We start from the raw sequence: 25,028 nt of genomic DNA, 5'->3' as shown, positions 1-25,028 counted from the left end.
TCCTCCACCAATGTCTTCTCTCTCCTCTGATCCCCGCAGAGCGGACACGCAATTGGATGGAAACGGACCACCCGTCTGTTTCCATCTGATCCGCCGGGCGAATAGGACCATGGCGGACAGGATTGGATCAGAGGGCAGTGGGTGTCAGTGGACATCTGCCTGCCGACATTCGCCAATCCATAGAGGAGACTGAAAAACTGACAGACGGACCTGATCAGACATCCGTGTGAAAGGGGCCTTAGACTTGTCAAAGGATTCCAACACTGGAAAGCTTTTCTCATTAGAACACTAATGCCACGTACACACGATCGGACATTGATCGCACATTGATCGCACATTGATCGCACATTGATCGCACATTCCGACAACAAAATCCATGATTTTTTTCTGACGGATGTTGGCTGAAACTTGTCTTGCATACACACGGTCACACAAATCTTGTTGCAAATTCCGAACATCAAGAACGCGGTGACGTACAAGACGTATGACGGCACTAGAAAAGGGAAGTTTCAAATCAAGTGCTCCACCCTTTGGGCTCCTTCTGCTAATCTCGTGTTTATCTCATGTTAGTAGAAGTTTGGTGAGAGACGATTCGCGCTTTTCAGCCTCGTGCTTTTCAGATCGTTACTGCTCTTCAGTTTGTGCTTGTGGTTTCGTATCTGTTCTTCAGTGTGTGTAGACAGTTCACATTTGTTTGTCAGTGCGTATTATTATTATTATTATTATAATAGTATGTATTCGATCCCTAGAGTGTTCTTGTCCGCTCGTTTCTGATTTTCAGGTCGCTCCTCACAGGCCTTTCTGATTTTCAGGGCTTTGTGTTAGTTCGTTCCGACCAGCCGTCCGTTTTGAAGCCATGTTGCGGGTACGTACTCGTCGTAGAGTTCATACTATGTGGGGGCTTGGTGTTGGGGTTCTTACTTTGACCCAAGCCCAGTCCATGAACAGGGTGGGGAGGAGTTCGTGGACCAAGAATTGGTAGCTCCAGCATGACCAATTCTGTCACATGCCTTTGTTGTGGGAGATCAATGAGAATAACCCTGATGATTTCAGGAATTATCTCTGGATGACGGACCCCGTTTTTCACCGTCTGTTGGCTTTGCTGTCCCCTTATATTATGAAGCAGGACACCTGCATGAGGCAAGCCATCACTCCGGAGCAGAGGCTCATCGCCACCTTGCGGTACCTGGCGACGGGGAGAAGTCTGCAGGACCTCAAGTTCTCGACAGGCATCTCCACCCAGGCTCTGGGGATCATTATCCCAGAGACCTGTTCTGCCATCATCCAAGCCCTGCAGAAGGACTATATTAAGGTAAGTTTTCTCCTTTAACATCACATTGTATGTATTTAATGTTTGCTAATGGATTGTATTTCTTTCATCATTCCCTAATTACCATGATTGTAAAATGCTGTGAATGTCCTCTTTGTCCTTGTCATGACCTTGCAGTAATATATTCATGTCCTGTCTGTCTCTTACCTGGTCTGTGTATCAGCCTTGAGGCTTGTACTCTCACGTCTGCATGCTTAAGTAATCTTCCCTCTGTGTGGCTCCACCCTAGCCCCAACAGGAACCACTATTTAACACCGTATTCTCCAAGCCTGCCTTGCCGTGCAATATTGTGCGTTTGGCTTCCTGTTTGCCGTGTGCTCTGTCTCTGTTACCTATCTTGGCGGGTTCCTGACTATTCCTGTCTGCTTGTGACCCTGACCTTTGGCACGTTCTCGACTATCCCTGTTTGCCTGTGACCCTGACTTTTGGCGTGTTCTCTGTTATCCTTGTCTGCTAGTCGCCCCGACATTTGGCTACCTCCTTACTATTCCTTGCTGTTCTGGGCTGCTGTTTCCTCTCCATCCTCCTGTAGCCTACTGTGAGCGTGAGCTGGGAGACCCTGGGGGCCACGACCTGGAGCCAGTTGCAGCCCAGTCCATCCTCACCACTAGAGGCTCTGGTGAACACCTACTGGCTCTTAGACTCCGCGCCCCAGGGAATATATGCTCTAAATCACTGAGGGATCCGTGTTGGTGCTCCAGGGGACCTGCCTTCCTGAACCACCCCAAGTTCCATCTGCAGCAGTCAGCCTTAGGGTCTACTATCATAGCCAGTGGTGTATTTAGGTTTTGTGCTGCCCTAGGCCTGACTAAGCTCGCGCACCCCCCTAATTTAACTATGACCCACCCCTTCTTGTCAAGGCCACACCCATTCCTTTTTAAGATCCGCCCTGTCATCTTCATGGGAGGACAGAGGGACGCCACGGGAAGAGGACAAAGGGAAGCCGCGGGAGGAGGACAGTGAGCGATACAGCATCTTTTCATTTGGGGGGTAAGGGGATATGTGCTGGGTGCTTTGGGAGGCTCTTGCACTGAAGTCGTGTCCCTCCTCTGTGGCTCCTCCTCCTCCTGGCTGTGTACTGAGTGTGTGTGGCTGACAGTGGGGAGAGAGGTGTGGGCTGCTACGAAAAGCCCATCGCTGCTTGTGGGACTCCGGGCGGCAGATGTCCTGGGTGCCCACGCTGGCGCATCCCTGTCTGGCCAATTACCGAAACTCAGTGCCGTAACTTGTTGTGGGCTCTGGGACAGTGGCATCACTAGGGTTGGCCTAGAGGATATCAGGTTAGGTACTTCCTAATGGCTCAGTTCCTGGGAACAGTAATGTATAATGGCCCACAGGCTCTCTTACCAGATCCGGTGAAACTGCAACAGTGATCCCTCCGGCTGGACGTTCACTCACTCTGGGTTGCCCAGGCCAACTCTAGTCAGTAGTGTAGCATCTCTACCCTGGCAGTGGCTTCATCTTTCTCCCCCTCTGGTGATGCGGGTACAGCGTGGCTCTCTGGTGGTGCGGGTACAGCGTGGCTCTCTGGTGGTGCGGGTACAGCGTGGCTCTCTGGTGGTGCGGCTACAGCGTGGCTCTCTGGTGGTGCGGGAACAACGTGGCTCTCTGGTGGTGCGGGAACAGTGTGGCTCTCTGGTGGTGCATGGCTCCCTCTCTGGTGGTGCGGGTACAGCGTGGCTCTCTGGTGGAGCGGGTACAGCATGGCTCTGGTGGTGCGGGTACAGCGTGGCTCTCTGGTGGTGCGGCTACAGCGTGGCTCTCTGGTGGAGCGAGTACAGCATGGCTCTGGTGGTGCGGGTACAGCGTGGCTCTCTGGTGGTGCATGGCTCCCTCTCTGGTGGTGCGGGTACAGCGTGGCTCTCTGGTGGAGCGGGTACAGCATGGCTCTGGTGGTGCGGGTACAGCGTGGCTCTCTGGTGGTGCGGGTACAGCGTGGCTCTCTGGTGGTGCGGGTACAGCGTGGCTCTGGTGGTGCGGGTACAGCGTGGCTCTGGTGGTGCGGGTACAGCGTGGCTCCCTATCTGGCTTCCCCCAGCACAATACTCTCTTTTTCTCCTCCTGTAACCCCCCCAGCAGAGTGCATTCATGCTGGGGGCTGTAGCATGATGTCTGTGGACACACATGGCTGCCATTCTTCAGGGATTACTCTTCTCATGATGCCCCCAGAGTCTTCTGATAGGCCCTCTGCTGTGGCCAATTATGGGGTGAGAAACAGCAGTCAGGAAGCTGGGCAGCGGCACAGTGAAACCAATTAGAGCCGCTCTCTCTCTCTTCTCTCTTCGGCTGACAGAAAGAGGAGGGGGGCGAGCGGGGGAGATACACAGACAGCCCGCATCTCTCCTCTCCCTGTCACAGCTGCTCCATTTACCAGAGAACTCCCCCGCTCGCCCCCCCTCCTCTTTCTGTCAGCTGAACGGAGAAGAGAGAAGAAAGAGAGAGAGCGGCTCTAATTGATTTTGTCATGCCGCCGCCCAGCTTCCTCCCCACTGTTTCCCTCCCCATGATTGGCCACAGCAGAGAGAGAGAATCACAGCTTTACAGGGGCGGCTTGACAGCTCCTGATTTAACTGCTTCCTGGCCCCATCTGCAGCCGCGAGGCCACTGCACTCCCAAGCTGTACTCTCTTGATGTGCCCTGCTGTGCGGGAGGAGAGCGGGTGCCGTTTGTGTGTGTGTGTGGGGGGGCGGCTTTTTGCCGCCCCCCACAAAGTGCCGCCCTAGGCCTGGGCCTTGTTGGCCTAGGCCAAAACACAGCACTGATCATAGCGGTGCAGTCCTGACCCCAACGGGGTGCATCTGTCACCTGGATACAGGTGACCTGACAGTCCTCATGCATGCTGGAAGCTTTTAAACTTCCTGTTTTGTCCTTCATGCATATTTGCCTTCACTTACCTCCCCAGCATGCTCTCCTGGGCCCATATACACCTAGTCTAGTCACTTATCAATGTATTTTGTCAGCTCCATTGTAGTGCTTTACCCTAAACACCCCCTAAAATGTGTACAAATGTCATTTGTGTCTTTAAATTCATGCAGAGTGCCAGAGGCTTTTTTTTGGGTCCCAAAATCATGACTAATTTTTTTTCTTGTTTGACTCCCCATTTTCCTTCAACGCCACAGGAATGGCAGACTGTGGCCTCCTAGTTTGCCCAGCGGTTGGACTTTCCCAACTACGGAGGGGCAATAGATGGGAAGCATGTCCACATCGTCCCACCCCCCAACTCGGGGTCATACTATTATAACTATAAGGGGTTTAATAGTATTGTGGTGTCTGCGACATATGAGTTCCTGTATGTGGACATGAGGAAGAATGGCCGGATGTCGGATGGTGGAGTCATCGCCCAGACCAAATTTTACAGACGGCTCCAGAATGGTGGCTTGGGATTGAGAACGTGGAAGGACTCCCGTTCATCTTTTTTGCTGATGAAGCGTTTGGGCTGGGTGAACATCTGATGCGGCCATTCCCGATGAGGACCCTCACCCCGGAGCAGAGGGTTTTTAACTACCAGCTGGCCAGAGCCAGAAGAGTGGTGGAAAATGCCTTTGGAATAATGGCCAGCCGGTTCTGCCTATTCCTCATGGCAGAATATAAAATCAATCACATCGTTCTTGCATACTGCATATTGCATAACTTTTTAAGAAAAAATGCATCAAACTACGTGGCCTCAGTTGGGACTTATTACCGGATACAACAACCCTGATGGCTCTTGAAGCTGACCATCCTGGCTTGCCCCCCAAAGCACCCGTGAAGTTTGTGAAAAGTATCTAGAGTACTTTGTGGGTAGGGGGGCCAATGAGATGCCACAAAAAGTTTAACAAACATGGAAAAATAAATTTGTTATTATAACGGAAATAATATTTACTTTGATTCACTGCTTGTGTTTCTTTTAGCTGTCTCCTAGGTTATCCAATGGGCTTTTCTTTTTTCCCTTTTTCTTCAATAGTGCAAACATAATTTTTTGGATACATGAGGTGCAATCTCTTCTTCAGCGAACTATTATGTTGTGGGTCTGCTACACACACCTTGTTTTTTTGGTAATGTATGTAATGCATTACTGATAAAAATATTCATCATTTTCAGCACCATGACTGAAATTTGTGGAGTCACGAAAATGGCGTGATTGTGACAAATGCCTTTAGTAAATAACCCCCATTGTCACGGTAAACACCAACTTACTACAAAAACTGCTATTTAGCATTGAGATAAGAAGCCACACATTGTTGAGTAGAAAACATTTTACTCAAAGCACATTCACATGTGCATTAGAAAAGGGTTTTTGAACAAACAAACATCTTTGGTGTATAACAATTTTTTTGTCACATTAGAAATAGCCTTTTTTTGGTTAAACAGGCATGTTTCAGACCATAACATACACAACTCAGGAACTTACAAAGTTCAACTTTGATAAAGTGAAGTCAATATCAGACATTAGTGTGTCCAAACTGTGTTGATATTGCTTTAATCAGATGGGGTGATGTCACCCCTGTAAAAACCAAATGTTGAAGATGCACACAAATTGGGATTCAAAATGGTGATTTCCCTCCTGATCCCATACCTAATGTCAACATGTGCTATCTCCCATCATGGGGGATCAATGGACGTGTTTTGGGGGTGCAACCCCTTCCTCTCACCTACTTGAGTTGCGAGGAAGGGGTTGCACCCACAAAACGCGTACATTGATATCCCGTGATGGCAGATAGCACATGTTGACACACCGTGTGCATCTTCAAAATTTGGCTTTTAAAATACTTTAAAACTTGCTTTTAAAAGCAAAAATACACGAGAAAACGGTACAATTTTTGTGTGTTTTATATTCTGCCTAAAACATTAATGATGTTCTTAATTTTTTGTTGAACATCATTGATGTTTTCCTTTATATTTTCTAAATCACGATTGCACCCCATTTTCTCCCTGATGAGAATCTGGGCACTTTCACTTGTGAAATGAGATTCTTCTTCCACAACATCCACATCACCTAAAAATAAATTAAAAAAAAACATATCATGTATTATAAATATGCAGGCATCCATCTATTACCTGAAGCTGTGGTCTCAGACACTCACCTGTTGTGGTGACAATTTCGCCCACTTCATAAACCTCTCCCTCCACATCCTCTTCTTGTGGTTTGGGATTTCCCCTTCTTTAGGAGGTGGGGGGTCTCTGGTGTCCTCAGATGTCCTGATTCTTTTCTTCCCTATGTTAATAAACAAAAGGTATACTTAGCACACAGATATTGGAGGGCAGAAATAGTAATATGAAACATTGCTTGGAAGTGTCGTACAGTTGTCTGTTTTGGCAGAGTTGCAAGTTGAAGAACATTTTATCTCCTTTCTAAAGCTGGAATACTTCCCTTTTTTGGTCAAGTTTCACACATGGAGACACCCCTAGTATCCACTGGAGCACCTGTGTGGGACACCCTAAAAAGTTTGTTCTGGTGTCCCATACTAGTGCTCCAAATGTGTAAACAGCTGCTGAGTGTTTTCTCCTTACACTGAATCAATTTTCCATTTCATTCTAGGTACAAACCCATCTAGAGAACAAACTTCTTTTAATACAAATAGGCCTGAATAAATGTAGTTAACCTGTATCTGCCAAAAACATCGTCTTAGCGGGTGAACAAACAATGTTTCCTACGACCAATTACTGTGCCCATAAACGTGAAAGTTGCCATTTTAAACTGTACAACAGTAAAGAAAAGCACATGGAGCAGCAAGTAAGTAATAATAATAATAGGAACACACGACCATTACTTACTTTTTTGAAGAACTCTTGATCCTTCTTTACTGATCCTGCTCCCACAAATTTCAGGTCTGACCAGTTGATCCTTGGATCGCCGTACCTCAAAATTCTTCTGCAGACTTTTCACAACTTTAGTCATGATCTTGGCCTTTCTCACATTTGGGTTTAAGTAAGGTCCATGCTTCCCATCATAGTCGGCCCTCTTCAAGATGTCCACCATTAGGGATGAGACGAACACCCCCCTGTTCGGTTCGCACCAGAACATGCGAACAGGCAAAAAATTAGTTTGAACACACGAACACCGTTAAAGTCTATGGGACACGAACATGAATAATCAAAAGTGCTAATTTTAAAGGCTTATATGCAAGTTATTGTCATAAAAAGTGTTTGGGGACCCGGGTCCTGCCCCAGGGGACATGGATCAATGCAAAAAAAGTTTTAAAAACTGACCTTTTTTCGGGAGCAGTGATTTTAATGATGCTTAAAGTGAAACAATAAAAGTGTAATATACCTTTAAATTTCGTAGCTGGGGGGTGTCTATAGTATGCCTGTAAAGGGGCGCATGTTTCCCGTGTTTAGAACAGTCTGAGAGCAAAATGACATTTCAAAGGAAAAAAGTCATTTAAAACTACTCGCGGCTATTAATGAAATGCCGGTCCGACAATACGCATAGAAGTTCATTGATAAAAACGGCATGGGAATTCCCCACAGGGGAACCCCGAACCAAAATTTTAAAAAAATGACGTGGGGGGGGGGTCGTCCCCCTAAATTCCATACCAGGCCCTTAAGGGGAACCCCGGCTAAAATTTAAAAAAAAATGGCGTGGGGTCCCCCTCAAAATCTATACCAGATCCTTCAGGTCTGGTATGGATTTTAAGGGGAACCCCGCGCCAAAATGAAAAAAAAATTGGCGTGGGGTCCCCCCAAAAATCCATACCAGACCCTTATCTGAGCATGCAACCTGGCAGGCCGCAGGAAAAGAGGGGGGGACGAGAGAGCGCCCCCCCACTCCTGAACCGTACCAGGCCACATGCCCTCAACATTGGGAGGGTGCTTTGAGGTAACCCCCCAAAACACCTTGTCCCCATGTTGATGGGGACAAGGGCCTCATCCCCACAACCCTTGCCTGGTGGTTGTGGGGGTCTGCGGGCGGGGGGCTTATTGGAATCTGGAATCCTCTGATGCACGGGGACTTCCCTGTGGCATTCCCCATGATTGTCACCGGGTGGCCCCGCCCTCCGTTATTTAAGAACCGTCAGAAGAGGAGAAGCGTCACACAGTGGGAGCCTCCCACCATGCCATCATGGATGCGGAGCGGCCCGAGGAGAAGAAGGGAAGGAGACGCCACGGAGGAAGATGCCGGACGAGAACACCGGAGGAAGAACGAGAAGAACCAGAAGAAGAAGATGTAGGAAGAAACCGAAGAAAGATAGAAAATAGAAGAAAGAAGATAGAAGAAAGAAGAAGCATTTAAATAAAGGAATTGTCAATTGTTTCTTGTCATTTTTAATATTTTTGACAGTTTTTTTGTGAAAGGGTAGGGTACCATTTCACACAGGGGGGAGGGCTGGGATCTGGGGGTCCTCTTGTTAAAGGGGGCTTTCAGATTCCGATAAGCCCCCCACCCGCAAACCCCCACAACCACCGGGCAAGGGTTGTGGGGATGAGGCCCTTGTCCCCATCAACATGGGGACAAGGTGTTTTGGGGGGCTACCCCAAAGCACCCTCCCAATGTTGAGGGCATGTGGCCTGGTACGTTCAGGAGGGGGGCTGCTCTCTCGTCCACCCCTCTTTTCCTGCAGCCTGCCAGGTTGCGTGCTCGGATAAGGGTCTGGTATAGATTTTGAGGGGGACCCCACGCCATTTTTAAAAAAAATTTTAGCTGGGGTTCCCTTTAATATCCATACCAGACCTGAAGGGCCTGGTATGGAATTTAGGGGGAACCCCCACGTCATTTTTTTTTTAAATTCTGGTTCGGGGTTCCCCTGTGGGGGAATCCCATGCCGTTTTTATTAATGAATTTTTATGTGTATTGTCGGACCGGCAATTCATTAATAGCCGCGAGTAGTTTTAAATGACTTTTTTTCCTCTGAAATGTCATTTTGCTGTCAGACTGTTCTAAACACGGGAAACATGCGCCCCTTTACAGGCATACTATAGAAACCCCCCAGGTATGAAATTTAAAGGAATATTTCACTTTGTTTCACTTTAAGCATTATTAAAATCACTGCTCCCGAAAAAACGGTTGTTTTTAAAACTTTTTTTTGCATTGATCCATGTCCCCTGGGGCAGGACCCGGGTCCCCAAACACTTTTTATGACAATAACTTGCATATAAGCCTTTAAAATTAGCACTTTTGATTTCTCTCATAGACTTTTAAAGGGTGTTCCACGGCTTTCGAATTTGCCGCGAACACCCCGAATTGTTCGCTGTTCGGCGAACTGGCGAACAGCCGATGTTCGAGTCGAACTCAAAGCTCATCCCTATCCACCATCTTCACCATCTCTACAAAGGACATATTTGAGGCCTTAAATCTCCTCCGGGATCGGGACGTTCGTGGCTCCGTGCTTTCGCTCCGGTCTCCTCTGCATGCACCTGCTGTGTCTCCGCCATGTTCTCTACCCTCTGCGCCGAAAGAGAAGGGGCGGGGAATATACTGGAAAGAACGTCAGGGGCGGGCGGAGTTTCACGCATGCGCAGTGTATATAAAGCGTAACACGCGTGCATCGTACGTACGATCTGTGAGCGGAGGAAGGAGTATTGAAAGCGCCGATCGTTCTAACGAAGGTATAATTTTTAATTGGTGCATCAGTGGCCTATGCTGCTTATAGATTGAGGCCTATATTGGGTCAAGATTAGGAGAGTTTCAACTGACATTAGAGTTTGTCTTGTGTTGTGTCTTCCAGAGAAAATGGATGGCTTCAAAGACCACACTTTCCTCTCAATATTCATTGATAAATACAGGGAGCTGCCCTGTCTGTGGCAGGTGAAACACCCACCTTATAATGACAAAATAAAGAGGCAGGCAGCGCTGGAGAAACTGCTGGAGTTGGTGATGCTGCAGATCCCCACGGCAGACATCACCTATTTAAAAAAAAAAAATTGGTGGCCTGAGGAGCACTTATAATGGTGAGCGCACTAAGGTCCAGAAATCCATGAGATCCGGAGCTGCAGCAAATGCCATTTATGTCCCCAGGCTGTGGTACTATGAGAGACTGCGATTTCTGTCAGACCAGACTGGAGTCAGGGAATCCCTCTCAACCCTTCCTTCCACTCTTCCTTCCACCCCAGCTGAAGCTTCCGACGTCCAACCCGGGCCTTCCAGCCAGGAAGAAGTGGAGGAGCCCAGCTTGAGCCAGGTATAGCATTCTTCTACAGATTTCTTGTCATAAAATAAATCATGTGAAATAGATGTTATTATTGCTCACTAATTGCTGATTTAATAAAGTGTTTTATATATCAATAGACAGTAGTGGCCAAAACTGTTTGGGACAAGAATGAAAAATGCTGGGCTCAGAATGATAGTCTTTTCTATTTAATAACATTCAATTTGCAACAGTCATGAGCTGAAAATTGTGTGTGATTGATGAAGAAAAAACTAAAACTATGTCTCTTTTTCATACACAGGAAAGCCTCAGCCAGGAGGTGGCGGAGGTAAGTGGCAGCCAGGAGGTGGCGGGGGTAAGTGGCAGCCAGGAGGTGGCGGGGGTAAGTGGCAGCCAGGAGGTGGCGGGGGTAAGTGGCAGCCAGGAGGTGGCCGGGCCCAGTAGGAGCCTGACAGAATCACAGGTCCCTCCCCTCCACCTTCCAACCAAAAGGGCCAGGAAGGGGAGTAACGTGGAGGAGGCAGCACTCAGGCTAATTAGGGAGGCTAATGAGGCCCCCAAAGCCAACCCCACTCTCCAAGAGGCCTTTGCATGCATGACTGCATACAAAATGCAGCAAATGGAGGAGGGCCAATGCCTCTTGTGTGAGGAACTTAGGTGATCACCCAAAATAAGGGGTTGAGGGGCCACCTCATAACTAAAACACACCTGTGTGAGTTGGACCATCCTCCTCCTCCTCCTCTACCTCCTGCCACACCTCCAACACCACAGCCACAGCCTGGAAGGAAGCGTGTAAGGAAGACAAAAAAGTGATGGCCTGGGTTCAGTCTGGTCTGGCAAAAGATGCAGGCTGTTGTATGACCGCAGCCTGTGGACATAGATGTCATCTGCTGCTGTTCCTGATCTCTTGGAGTCCTGGACCGGATTGTGCTCCCTATTATATGGACTCCTCAGGCCACCAATTTTGGCTGGCAAATAGTTGATGTGTGCCCTGGGGTACAAAGGCTTCGACATTTTTAGCAGTTTTTCCAGCGTCGACTTGCTCTTTATTTTGTTATGACCAAGAATAAATGGCTATTTTTTTTCAGAAATACTTGCCTATGTGTTTTACATAAAAAAGGACAGTTTATTTGTGAGTAGGCAGTTACATTTACAAAATACAATGTCAAATTAACAAGGGACACCAACCAACCTCCCTGAGATTAAAAAATACAAAATAATAATGGTGTTGTGGTAACTTGACACACAAAACGAGAAAAAATATTATGGAGATCACTATAACAAAAAAATAGGAGATCTTGATTAAAAAAAAAAAAAAAAAAAAAAATATATATATATATATATATATATATATATATATATATATATATATAACAAAAATTAGAAACATTATTATGGAGATCTGACGAAAAAAATAATATGATTCAGGAGATCATGAGAAATAATAAAGAAATTAGTTTGTGGGAAGTCTGTGTGAATATCAGCAGCAAAACAACTTCATTCTTCCAGCATTATAAAGAAGAAGAGAGTGCGCTGTATTAAAATAATTTAATGAATGTGCTATCTCCATTACGAATGCTCGTTTTACCAGACCGTAATAATGTCTCATAATTTATTCTGAGCATGCGTGGCACTTTGTGCGTCGGAATTGTCTACACACGATCGGAATTTACGAGAACGGATCTTGTTGTTGGAAAATTTGAGATCCAGATTTCAAATTTTGTGTGTCGGAAATTCCGATGGAAAAAGTCCGATGGAGCCTACACAAGGTCGGAATTTCCGACAACAAGCTTCGATCGCACATTTGCTGTCAGAAAATCCTATGGTGTGTACGGGGCATAAGAATGTAACAGGTGGTTATAACATGTGCAGGCCCTCCCATTCTGAAATCAGTCTGGAAAGTACTGTTAATTTTGTTGACGAACACATTTTCATCATAATTTTCTTCAGCGGCATATTTCCAGGGATGAAAACTAGATGAAAATGACTCAATTGACGAAAACTATGAAAAAATCAATACACATTTTCGACAGCGAACAAAAACGAAACGAAAATGTGAGGGAGGGACATTTATCCACGTGAACTTTTGGTTTCCTCAGAGATCCACCTGTAAAGCCTATGAGTGTTTCCCCTCCCAGCAAGCAAGGTAGCGACCGTAGCGTGCTTAGCACTGTTCAGCATTACAGGCCTCCTCAGACCACCGTCCAGAGCACTGTGTGCATTACAGGCCTCCTCAGACCACCGTCCAGAGCACTGTGTGCATTACAGGCCTCCTCAGACCACCGTCCAGAGCACTGTGTGCATTACAGGCCTCCTCAGACCACCGTCCAGAGCACTGTGTGCATTACAGGCCTCCTCAGACCACCGTCCAGAACACTGTGTGCATTACAGGCCTCCTCAGACCATCGTCCAGAGCACTGTGTGTATTACAGGTCTCCTCAGACCACCGTCCAGAGCACTGTGTGTATTACAGGCGTCCTCAGACCACCGTCCACAGCACTGTGTGCATTACAGGTGTCCTCAGACCGTCCAGAGTACTGTGTGTATTACAGGCCTCCTCAGACCACCGTCCAGAGCACTGTTCAGCATTATAGGCCTCCTCAGACTGCCCAGAGCACTGTGTGTATTACAGGTCTCCTCAGACCACCGTCCAGAGCACTGTGTGTATTACAGGCGTCCTCAGACCACCGTCCACAGCACTGTGTGCATTACAGGTGTCCTCAGACCGTCCAGAGTACTGTGTGTATTACAGGCCTCCTCAGACCACCGTCCAGAGCACTGTTCAGCATTATAGGCCTCCTCAGACTGCCCAGAGCACTGTGTGTATTACAGGCCTCCTCAGACCACCGTCCAGAGCACTGTGCATTACAGGCCTCCTCAGACCACCGTCCAGAGCACTGTGTGCATTACAGGCCTCCTCAGACCACCGTCCAGAGCACTGTGCATTACAGGCCTACTCAGACCACCCAGAGTACTGTGTGTATTACAGGCCTCCTCAGACCACTGTCCAGAGCACTGTTCAGCATTACAGGCCTCCTCGGACCCCCCAGAGCACTGTGTATATTACAGGCTTCCACAGACCACCGCCCAGAGCACTGTGCATTACTGGCCTCCTCACACCACTGTCCAGAGCACTGTGTGTATTACAGGCCTCCTCAGACCACCGTTCAGAGCACTGTGTGCATTACAGCCTCCTCAGATCACCGTCCAGAGCACTGCGTGCATTACAGGCCTCCTCAGACCACCGTCCAGAGCACTGCGTGCATTACAGGTCTCCTCAGACCATCGTCCAGAGCACTGTGTGCATTACAGGCCTCTTCAGACCACAGTCCAGAGCACTGCATGCATTACAGGTCTCCTCAGACCACCGTCCAGAGCACTGTGCATTACAGGCCTCCTCAGACCACCCTCCAGAGCACTGTGTGCATTACAGGCCTCCTCAGACCACTGTCCAGAGCACTGCGTGCATTACAGGCCTCCTCAGACCACCCTCCAGAGCACTGTGTGCATTACAGGTCTCCTCAGACCACCCTCCAGAGCACTGTGTGCATTACAGGCCTCCTCAGACCACCGTCCAGAGCACTGTGTACATTACAGGCCTTCTCAGACCACCATCTAGAGCACTGTGTGCATTACAGGCCTCCTCAGACCATCGTCCAGAGCACTGCGTGCATTACAGGCCTCCTCAGACCACCCTCCAGAGCACTGCGCATTACAGGCCTCCTCAGACCATTGTCCAGAGCACTGTGTGCATTACAGGCCTCCTCAGACCATCGTCCAGAGCATATAGTCTGTTCACCTCAATACAATAATAACATTATATTAGATTTTTTTTTTCCTCCAGGAGTATATCATGAGTTTTAAAATTGTAGAGAAATACTTAAATAACTAAACCCATTACATTTTAGTCGACTAAATTTGACTAAAACAATTCAGATGACTAAAATACGACTAAAACTAAAACGGCATTTTAGCCAAAAGATCATGACTCAAACGAAATCCAAATTTGATGCCAAAATTAACATTGCTGGAAAGGACATGAAACAAACATCAATTCCTTTAGAAAAGAAGATGATAAGAATCTGCTACAGTGAGTTAGAATATGTGCAATGTACATTGACCACCGAGATTGAGAAATGTGGCGTTCCATGTCATTTGATGATTACGACATTAGACTTGTTTCTTTGTGTCTTCTCCAGATTCCACTGATGGTGGCCGTCTTGTGTGGAATACAGGAATTCATGATCTTCCCTTGTACCACAGTCCGGCTCCACCCGTCATTAACCTGTCTGCCACGGTGAGTAGAATGTGGAACCCTAACCCTCCTAGTAGCAGAACATACTACTTCACTGGTCTAGTGGTCTCCAAAGTGCGGACTGAGGGCCGGATGCAACCCTGTGCTTGTCTTAATCCAAAGTAACAAGCCCCTACTTGCTCAGTTCCACTCTCCCGACACTCCTCTGCTGCTATAGAATCAGATTGCAGATCACACCATCTGATTGCTCGGTCATCCAATGCTCCGTGATTAGAATTACACTCTGTGCCGTTCTAACCCAGTTGTGATAGCTCAGAACAAACACCAGGCAGGCTGTATGTAAGTTCAACCAGGAATCTCACTTTATTGCAAAATACAGGCTTTTATACAATAAAAGTGGAAGTGCAGACCTCCGGCTCATATTACTCTAACAATACAGCTGTAACCTAATTAACCTAATTACCTAATTAACATGAGCTAATTAACTAATCCCTTTAGATGGCCTAGATGACTCAGACATGACCTTTAGGCCAGATTGGCCGTCTTGTAGTTCAGAAAATCCAATCAACATTATCACAATCAACATAGACTCTTCTTCACACAATAGCAGAGTTAATTAACACAAACAACAATGGGGATCTAATGACTCTTAGATCCCATACTATAGACTTATTTACAATACACATTTTAGCAGACAACAGACAGACAGGTGCTGGAATTTACATCAGCATCTCCTAACAGTATCTGTCCCAGCATTATGAATCAGCCACTATTCCAATATGGCAAATCCAGGGTCCCCAGAGTCTGTGTGTCCTGGGGGACCAGGACCCGAATCCACAGTAATACCACCTCAAGGGTCCCCAGGCATACAGCTCACAAAGAGCACCGTTCCCCCAAATGCAAGGGCCCCCGATCGATCAACAAGAGGCTAGCATACAGTCCCCTCCAAAAGTCTCTCTCCCCGCTAGGTCTGTCACACAGCCCTTGGAGTACTATTCCTCCCACTGACACCAATGATGGGGCACTATTCCTCCCACTGACACCAATGATGGGGCACTATTCCTCCCACTGACACCAATGATGGGACACTATTCCTTCCACTGACACCAATGATGGGACACTATTGATCTTTTATTAAAAAGAATCAAGCAACCAATTTTATACAAAAGTAAAAAACAAAACCATAGTACAAAACTTCAACAAAAATCCAAGGAATACACATCCATGTTCAGAATATATACAATATATACATAATCCACTACCAAAATTATTTACATAAAGCAGCAGAGAGGGCCTAAGAGGCACAACCCATCACCTATGTACGCAGCCATTTATCAAAAATGAATCCAAAAAATAATAATCTAGGGTGATAAGAGACAGACAGCCACACCCGGGAAAGAGACTCCTGGCAGTCAGGGAGGCTTAAAACCCCTCCACGCCTTCAACCAAGCCCCCTGACTCCGCTTGTCTCTCTCGAGCACCCGAATCTTCTCCACCTCATGCAGAATGTCATACACCACCACCTGAACAGGAAGGATTTTACGCCGAATGCTGACCTGACACCGTGCGTTCCAAGTGAAATAACGGACTACTAGGCTAACTAAAAACAGTGTATCTAAACAAAAAACCCCACCAGTATTGAATGCTCCGTACACCCACTCAGCATAACCCAGCCTGGAGAGGAAAGGGACACAGAGGGCCCGCCCCACCTGTTTGTACACCTCTATGTTAAAGGGGCAATGAAGCAGAAAATGGTCCATAGTCTCCTCCTCACCTGCACACTCCTCCCAAGGACAGCTACGATCCATCCCACTGCGGAATTTCAAATTGCCCCGAACATAGAGCCTCCCATGGAAGCACAACCAGGCCAGATCCCTGAATTTAGGGGGTACTCTGTCCAAATTAATAAGTCTTAACACTGCCCTCAAAACTGGGCCTGGGCAATCCCTTAAGGCCAGTGGGTCATGAAAGACTTCGCTCAAGACTCGACTCATAAGGACTTTCCTCGGAACCGATCTGAGATCTTCAGCCGACAATCGCCACTGCCGTAATAACTTCAGGCACGGAGCGACATAGGCTGGTAGCTGACCACGATGACCCCTGAGATTCTTCACTTGGCCACCTTCTTCCCAAAGTCGTAGAAAAGGCCTAAAACAAGATCTAAATATGCCTGCCCATCCAGGAGGTTCCACTGCAAGCATATTACCAATGTTAAACTTGAGAAAAAGCAGCAAAAAGAAAAGAACTGGGTTGACCATACCTAAGCCACCCTCCCTCCTGGATAGATAGGTGACATTCCTCTTGATGGGGTTCAGTCTGTTCCCCCACAACATCTGGAAGAACACACTACTGACCCTAGCATAGAGAGACACTGGCAAGATGCAGACAAAGCTGACATTCAAGAAGATCGGAATCAGGTAAGTCTTAATCAGATCAACCCTTTCCCTCATAGATAACTTCCATCTCTTCCAGCTGACCACCTTAGTATTGGCAATTTCCAGTCTACCTTCCCAGTTTTTGAGGCCATAATCGCCGGGTCCAAATTCAATGCCTAAAATCTTAATTCTTTCCTGGGGCACTGGAAAGGTGTCCGGGAGATCAAACCCCTCACCTTCCTTTCCCATCCAGAAAACTTCACTCTTTTCCTGATTGATCTTGGAGCCTGATGCTTCAGAATACCGTGATGTCAGAGAGACCACCTCCTCTGCTTCATCCGCCCCAGTGACAATCACCGACACATCGTCCGCATAGGCAACAACCCTCAAAGGCGGCTCACCCGGGAGCCCCACTGGCACCCCACACAACATGCTGCTCTCTAGCCTCCTGATGAAGGGGTCGATTGCAAACACATAAAGCAGGGGACTCAGGGGACAACCTTGACGCACTCCAGAGCCAACCTCAAAGGACTGCCCAACCCAACCATTAACAAGAGGAAAGCTCTCTGCCCCCTTATACAAGACTTTTAACCAATCGACAAAACCACCCGGCAGACCGTACTTACTAAGGAGCAACCACAGGTACTCATGGTTAACACGATCAAAAGCCTTTGCCTCATCCAATGTCAGCAAATACTTTCCCCAGCCTGCAGCCCTGCATCGCTCCAAGGCCTCCCGGACAGCTAAAACCGCTGTGAAGGTGCACCTACCCTGGACCAAACAGTGCTGATGGCGAGAAAGCAAAGACTCTGCTACTGACGATAGGCGCCAAAAAATGATCTTTGCCAGTATCTTTCTATCGACATTAAGAAGGCTGATGGGGCGCCAATTCTCAACCATCGAAGGATCTTTACCCTTTGAAAGAAGAATCACAGCTGAGTGCCTCATGGAAGGGGGAAGTACCCCCTCAGCAAGGCAACTGTTAAAAACCTCTACCAAATGTGGGGCCAGAATAGACTTGAAAGCTTTGTAAAACTCAGCCGTTAAGCCATCCGGTCCAGGTGACTTTTTGATGGCAAGCTGCTCAATTGCCCTTATCACCTCTTCAACTGTGATCTCCTCTGTCAAATTCATCAATGGGACATCTTCATCATTTAGACCTGAAGTAGAGTCCAAAAAGCTTTCCATCTTGTCACGGTCAAGCTCTTTCCTCCCAAGAAGGTCAGCATAAAAGGACCTCATGACCTCCAGAATCCCTGACCTGGACTTTGTCAAGGAACCTGTACTGTCCTTAAGGCCAACGACCGTTTTAACAGCTACAACTTGTTTGCAGTTCTGGTAAGGGTCAGGCGAGTGGTACTTCCCATAGTCCCTCTCTAGAACCAAAGAGGCATGCCGGTCATATTGACACTTCCTGAGAAGGAGTTTCACTTCGGAGATTGCCCCAGGATCTCCTCCTCTCGAGACAAGAATATCCAGCTTCCTCCGTAAACGTTGGTAGGTCATGTATTTATTAAACTGCTTTCTATTGGCTAGGCCCCTGAAGAATCCAGCAATCCTCTTTTTGGTCAGCTCCCACCACTCAGCCTTGCTGCTACAAAAGTCCAGAATGGTCACCTGTGCCTGAAAGAATTCCTCAAAGGATTGTCTAACATGTTCTTCCTTGAGTAGAGTCGAATTCAATCTCCAGATGCCCTTACCCCTCTGAGGGGCGTCTGAAGCATTCAGGACCACAGATAGCATACAGTGATCAGAGAACTCTACTGCCTGCACCACTGGGGGTGAGAAAGCAGAGGTCTCCTTAAAGGAAAAACCTATCTATTCTACTCTGACTATTACCTTGATGAAAGGTGAACCCGGTGTCATCCGGGAGGTGCTTAATGTGCACATCCACAAGACCAGCATCCCTAACCATACTATTTAAAAAAACGCTATCATATCCCAGCCTGTCCTTGAAGTCCTTCCTGTCCTTGGGCCTAGTTACTGTATTAAAGTCACCTCCAAAGACCACTTGCCGGGATGTAAAAAGAAATGGCTTGATCCTTGTAAAAAGGCATTTCCTGTCCCACTTTGTGTGCGGCCCATAGACATTAATTAGGCGCAGGTCCTGCCCTCCCACAAGGACGTCTAAGACCATACATCTGCCAATCTCCACCTCAATAACCCGCCGGACAGTTACCATGCCGGTTTTAAACAGCACCGCCACACCGCCGTAAGGCTCGGCTGCAAGAGACCAGTAAGATGGACCATACCTCCACTCTCTCTTGGCCATATGAATATCTGCCAAGGAGGTGAGCCTAGTCTCTTGCAAAAATAAAATTTCAGCATCTAATTGGCTGAACAAAAAGAAGGCCATAGAACGAGCTCTTACTGACTTAATGCTGGCGACATTTATTGTCACCACTTTTAACGGAGGGGGAACCGCCATTTGGGTTATTGGGTGGATTGCTTCTTAGCTCCCCTCTGCTGCTCATCACCAGAAGCCTCTCTCTTTCTTGAGGCCGCCTCAAATTCCATCTCAGAATCGGAACTTCGCTCCGAAGAAGCTCCAGATGAAGAAATATTCCACTTAGAGGACCTTTAACGGTTGGAGACAGGCACTGGAGCCTGTTCCATCCTCACCACCTGCTTCTTCCGCTTCCCAACCTTCCTTCTCTCCTCCAGGTACTGCAGGTCCGCTTCAGAGATGCCCTCATCTCTTACTTTTTTCTGTGAAGTCTTTCCACAAGACTTCTTTACAGAGGAAGAAGCAACCTTTTTAGTACATGTTACCACTCCTGGTGGGGGGGATGCTCCCTTTGAATCAGACTTAGGAGGGGTAGACTCCTGGGGGGGAACTGACTCAGGGGGCACAGACTTGGAAGGTTCTGACACATGAGGAGAGGGTACAGTAGGCTGGTGGGACACAGAGACAGATACAGAAGGAATACTTACAGACACAGGAGGGGTGGCTACAGGAACTGGGGAGGGATCCTGAACAGGACCAGGGGAGTCAGTCACCGCAGAGGAGGATGGTACACCAGGGGCCTCACCCTCCATCCTGTCCAGCCTTGACAAGTCATCTAGTACCTCCTTCGCCATATTGTGCCAGGTTTCAGGACATCTGCTATAGGGGTGGCCAAGGCGCAAGCACAGGTTGCACCTGATCATCTCGGTGCAGTCCTTGGCCATATGACCCTGACCCCGACACACTGAACATATCAAGGCTGAACAGCAGGGCTGGACTGGGATAAAAATTTGGCCCTGGACTTCATCCAGACCGGCCCACTTTATTTGTGCAAACAAGCACAAAAACAGTATATAAACTATACGCAATTGTGCAAAAAAACATAAGTAGCATAACATAAGGAGTCCTCACTAACCTCTTTTACGATTTCACTTATTCTCCTCTGTATTTTTCTCATCTTTCTCACATCACTGTGTGAAGTTGAGGGCGAACCAAGAAAGCCATTACTTTGACAGGCTGTCACTGAAACCAGCCCACTGAGCCATCGGCCCACCGGGAAACTCCCTGTAGTCCCGATGGCCAGTACAGGCCTGCTGAACAGGAGGAACTCAAATGCCCCTTTTCTCCACAGCGGTGACACAGCTTCGGCTGACCAGGGTAGAAAATAGTCATCCTATCCCTCCCTATAAAAGCTGAGGAGGGCAGGTGACGGACAACATTCCCATCCCTGGCCAACCTGACTGTTACTGACCAACCCCCAGTCCAGATGTTACGCTCATCAAGTATTTTATCAGGCTTAGTCAATACCTCACCATAATTCTTTAACCAGACCTCTAAATCTCGAGCAGGAACACTCTCATTAGTGAGAATAATTGTGATTTTTTTCACTGTAGACCTTTGTGAAACCGCAACTGGGGTCAGACCTTCCCATTCAGGTCTTGACCTGCACCGAGCCTCATATCGCTCCCAGAACAGGTCAAGACTCTCTGGCCTGGTGAAACTAATAGTATATTCCCGGCTCCCAGCAACATGTATTAGGGCATACAGGTCGTTTGCCCCAAAACCCATCTCCAAAATCATGTCCACCACCGCACGCCGTGCTGGAGGGATTGCACCACCTTCCCATTTAAGAATCACTACATTTCGTCTCGGACCCCCAGCAGAAGCCAGAGACCCAAGACCAGATCCCGGGGTGCTCAAGGTGGTAGGTCGCAGGGGGAAAACCCGCTTGGGGGCGGAGCTACCAGGAACAGAGCGTACCACCTGAGCAAATGTAGGTTTATCAGGGCCAAGGCCCCACACTGATGTCACATTAGTCTGTACATTACTATTATTATTATCTGCTGGAACGGAGTTGGTAGGACTGTCCATCACACTTGTACTGGGATAATCAGCCACACAAACATTCACATTCCCATCAGGAATAGTCACAGTTTCTGATGTAATACCAACTGTCTCCTGAAGCTGTGCTGTAGAGTCTTCAGCAGCTGTGGGGCAAACAGCTTTAGACTCAGCCAAAGGGGGGTTAATTGGTTCTGCTGAATCTTGTAGTTCCTCTGCAGGAATGTCATTTATTAAATGCATTTTTTGCTGCACTGCAGCATCAGCAGGTACAGCATTGCTACACATGGGATTAGCAGCCTGATTGTCACTGGGCACATTGTCTGTATCAGTCACAGTGTTCACAAAAACAGTTTTATGCACCACATGGGGCTTGACAGGCTTTACCTTGTCAGGCACATTATCAGTAATGTCCTCTTCATGAAACACCAGCTGATCCCCCCGCATAGGAGACTCCATTACCTGGATGGCCCTGAGCATGCCTCCTGAGTCCTGGGAAGCCATGGGGCTGCTTACCTCTCCCTGAGGGGGCAGGGGGTCTGAACTGGGGGTCTCCTCCTCCACCTCCATTTTTGTCATCCTGGCAAACCTTCTGTCATTGCAGAATTTTTCCTTAAATGGCCCATCTCTGCCTTCCATCATGGCCACAATGGTCTCCTGGTGTTCAACCCGGACCTTGGCCAATTGGATCTCCGGATCCATGGATCCACGTCTCTGGCTATGTAAGCCCTCACGCTGCCTTCTCAGGCGCTTCAGCTCCACTCTGAGCTTGTACAGCTTGTCTCTTTCCCTATTCAGGACCTTAATCCCGGCCACCACTCGCTCCTGAATTGCCTCTGAGCCTTCATTCTCACCAGGGGCAGAGAGATCACAAGCCATGGTTTGTACAGAGGAAGGCATGTCACCTGATGGCCCAGGAGATGGCTGAGAGCTTCCAGCAGGAGAGGCCCTGCTGGCCTCCATGGCTTCCCCAGAAAGGAGCCAGGAGAGCTGGGAGAGATTTCACCACCACTCCCCTCTCACACGGATCAACTGGAGCAGCTTCAGAGACACCTTCCTCCTGACACACCTGTGCTCCAATGATGGGTGGGACACTATTCCTCCCACTAACACCAATGATGGGGCACTATTCCTCCCACTGATACCAATGATGGGGCACTATTCCTCCCACTGATACCAATGATGGGACACTATTCCTCCCACTGATACCAATGATGGGACACTATTCCTCCCCTGACACCAATATTGGGACACTATTCCTCCCACTAATACCAATGATGGGGCACTATTCCTCCCCTGACACCAATGATGGGACACTATTCCTCCCACTGATACCAATGATGGGGCACTATTCCTCCCACTGATACCAATGATGGGGCACTATTCCTCCCACTGATACCAATGATGGGGCACTATTCCTCCCACTGACACCAATGATGGGGCACTGTTCCTCCCACTGACACCAATGATGGGGCACTATTCCTCCCACTGACACCAATGATGGGACACTATTCCTCCCACTGACACCAATGATGGGACACTATTCCTCCCACTGACACCAATGATGGGGCACTATTCCTCCCACTGATACCAATGATGGGACACTATTCCTCACACTGACACCAATGATGGGGCACTATTCCTCCCACTGATACCAATGATGGGGCACTATTCCTCCCACTGACACCAATGATGGGGCACTGTTCCTCCCACTGACACCAATGATGGGGCACTATTCCTCCCACTGACACCAATGATGGGACACTATTCCTCCCACTGATACCAATGATGGGACACTATTCCTCCCACTGATACCAATGATGGGACACTATTCCTCCCACTGATACCAATGATGGGACACTATTCCTCCCACTGACACCAATGATGGGACACTATTCCTTCCACTGATACCAATGATGGGACACTATTCCTCACACTGACACCAATGATGGGGCACTATTCCTCCCACTGATACCAATGATGGGACACTATTCCTCCCACTGACACCAATGATGGGGCACTATTCCTCCCACTGACTCCAATGATGGGACACTATTCCTCCTACTGACACCAATGATGGGGCACTATTCCTCCCACTGACACCAATGATGGAGTATTTTTACTCCTACTGACCACCAAGCTTGGCGCAGTATTTAATACCACTGATGCCGGAACCTTTTCTACTCCCACTGGCCACAATCCGGCCCTCCTAAAGTCTGAAGTGAAGTAAACTGGCCCTTAGTATGGAATGTTGTTGGGGCCCCTGGCCTAAATAATATTTTGGTACCTGATAAGGTTCTACGTACCTGAGCACCAGTATAGCTTGGCTCCTCCAGGCTGGGCACTAGGATTGGATGCGTTTGTTATTCTGGGTACCAGAAATGCAGAGAATATTGTAGAAATCATGAGGCCGGCTATATTCCGCTATATTCCATTATATATAGCGAACAAAAATCCTGGATGGTTTAACTCCAATGTAAAAATGCATATAAAAGCAAAGGAGAAGGCCTTCAAAAAATACAAGCTTGAGGGATCATCGTCAGCATTCAGACTTTATAAAGAATGCAATAAGAAATGTAAGGGTGCAATTAGGACGGCTAAGATAGAACATGAAAGACACATAGCGGAGGAGAGCAAAAAAATCCCAAGAAATTCTTTAAGTATGTAAACAGTAAAAAAGGGAGGACAGACCATATTGGCCCCATAAAGAATGAGGAAGGACATCTGGTTACAAAGGATGCGGAGATGGCGAAGGTATTGAATTTATTCTTCTCCTCAGTCTTCACGAGTGAATTGGGGGCTTCAGTAACCAAAACTGCAGTGTTTATCCTCATGACACAACACAGGAAGCACCTCCATGGTTAACAGAGGACGGAATTAAAATTAGACTTGAGAAACTTAACATTAATAAATCACCGGGACCAGATGGCTTGCATCCGAGGGTACTTAGGGAACTCAGTCAAGTGATTGCCAGACCGTTGTTCCTAATTTTTACAGACAGTCTTCTGACTGGAATGGTACCAGCTGATTGGAGAAAAGCCAATGTAGCACCAATATTTAAAAAGGGCTCAAAATACATCCCTGGGAATTACAGACCAGTTAGCCTAACATCAATAGTATGTAAACTCTTGGAGGGGATGATAAGGGACTATATACAAGATTTTAGTAATAAGAATGATATCATTAGCAGTAATCAGCATGGATTCATGAAGAATCGTTCTTGCCAAACCAATCTATTAACCTTCTATGAGGAGGTGAGTTGCCATCTAGATAAAGGAAGGCCCGTAGACGTGGTGTATCTGAATTTTACAAAAGCATTTGACACAGTTCCCCATAAACGTTTACTGTACAAAATAAGGTGCGTTGGCATGGACCATAGGGTGAGTACATGGATTGAAAACTGGCTACAAGGGCGAGTTCAGAGGGTGGTGATAAATGGGGAGTACTCAGAATGGTCAGGGGTGGGTAGTGGGGTTCCCCAGGGGTCTGTGCTGGGACCAATCCTATTTAATTTGTTTATAAACGACCTGGAGGATGGGATAAACAGTTCAATCTCTGTATTTGCAGACGATACTAAGCTAAGCAGGGCAATAACTTCTCCGCAGGATGTGGAAAACTTGCAAAAAGACCTGAACAAATGAATGGGGGAGGGGCAACTACATGGCAAATGAGGTTCAATGTAGAAAAATGTAAAATAATGCATTTGGGTGGTAAA

The 25,028-nt window shown here is 47.6% G+C and overlaps 1 protein-coding gene across 2 annotated transcripts in view; it reads left to right on the top strand.

The window, feature by feature from the left end:
* CCDC17 (coiled-coil domain containing 17) overlaps positions 1-25,028 on the top strand; it is a 195,254-nt gene that overhangs the window by 157,127 nt on the left and 13,099 nt on the right. For both annotated transcript variants that reach the window (XM_073594020.1, XM_073594019.1), the window contains exon 19: positions 14,595-14,692. In XM_073594020.1, the coding sequence (XP_073450121.1) occupies positions 14,595-14,692 (98 nt within the window). The remainder of the gene's footprint in view (positions 1-14,594; positions 14,693-25,028) is intronic.

Source organism: Aquarana catesbeiana, linkage group LG07 (assembly GCF_042186555.1).
Source record: "Aquarana catesbeiana isolate 2022-GZ linkage group LG07, ASM4218655v1, whole genome shotgun sequence".
Lineage (NCBI taxonomy): Eukaryota > Metazoa > Chordata > Amphibia > Anura > Ranidae > Aquarana > Aquarana catesbeiana.
This window is presented reverse-complemented; position numbering and strand designations above follow the sequence as displayed.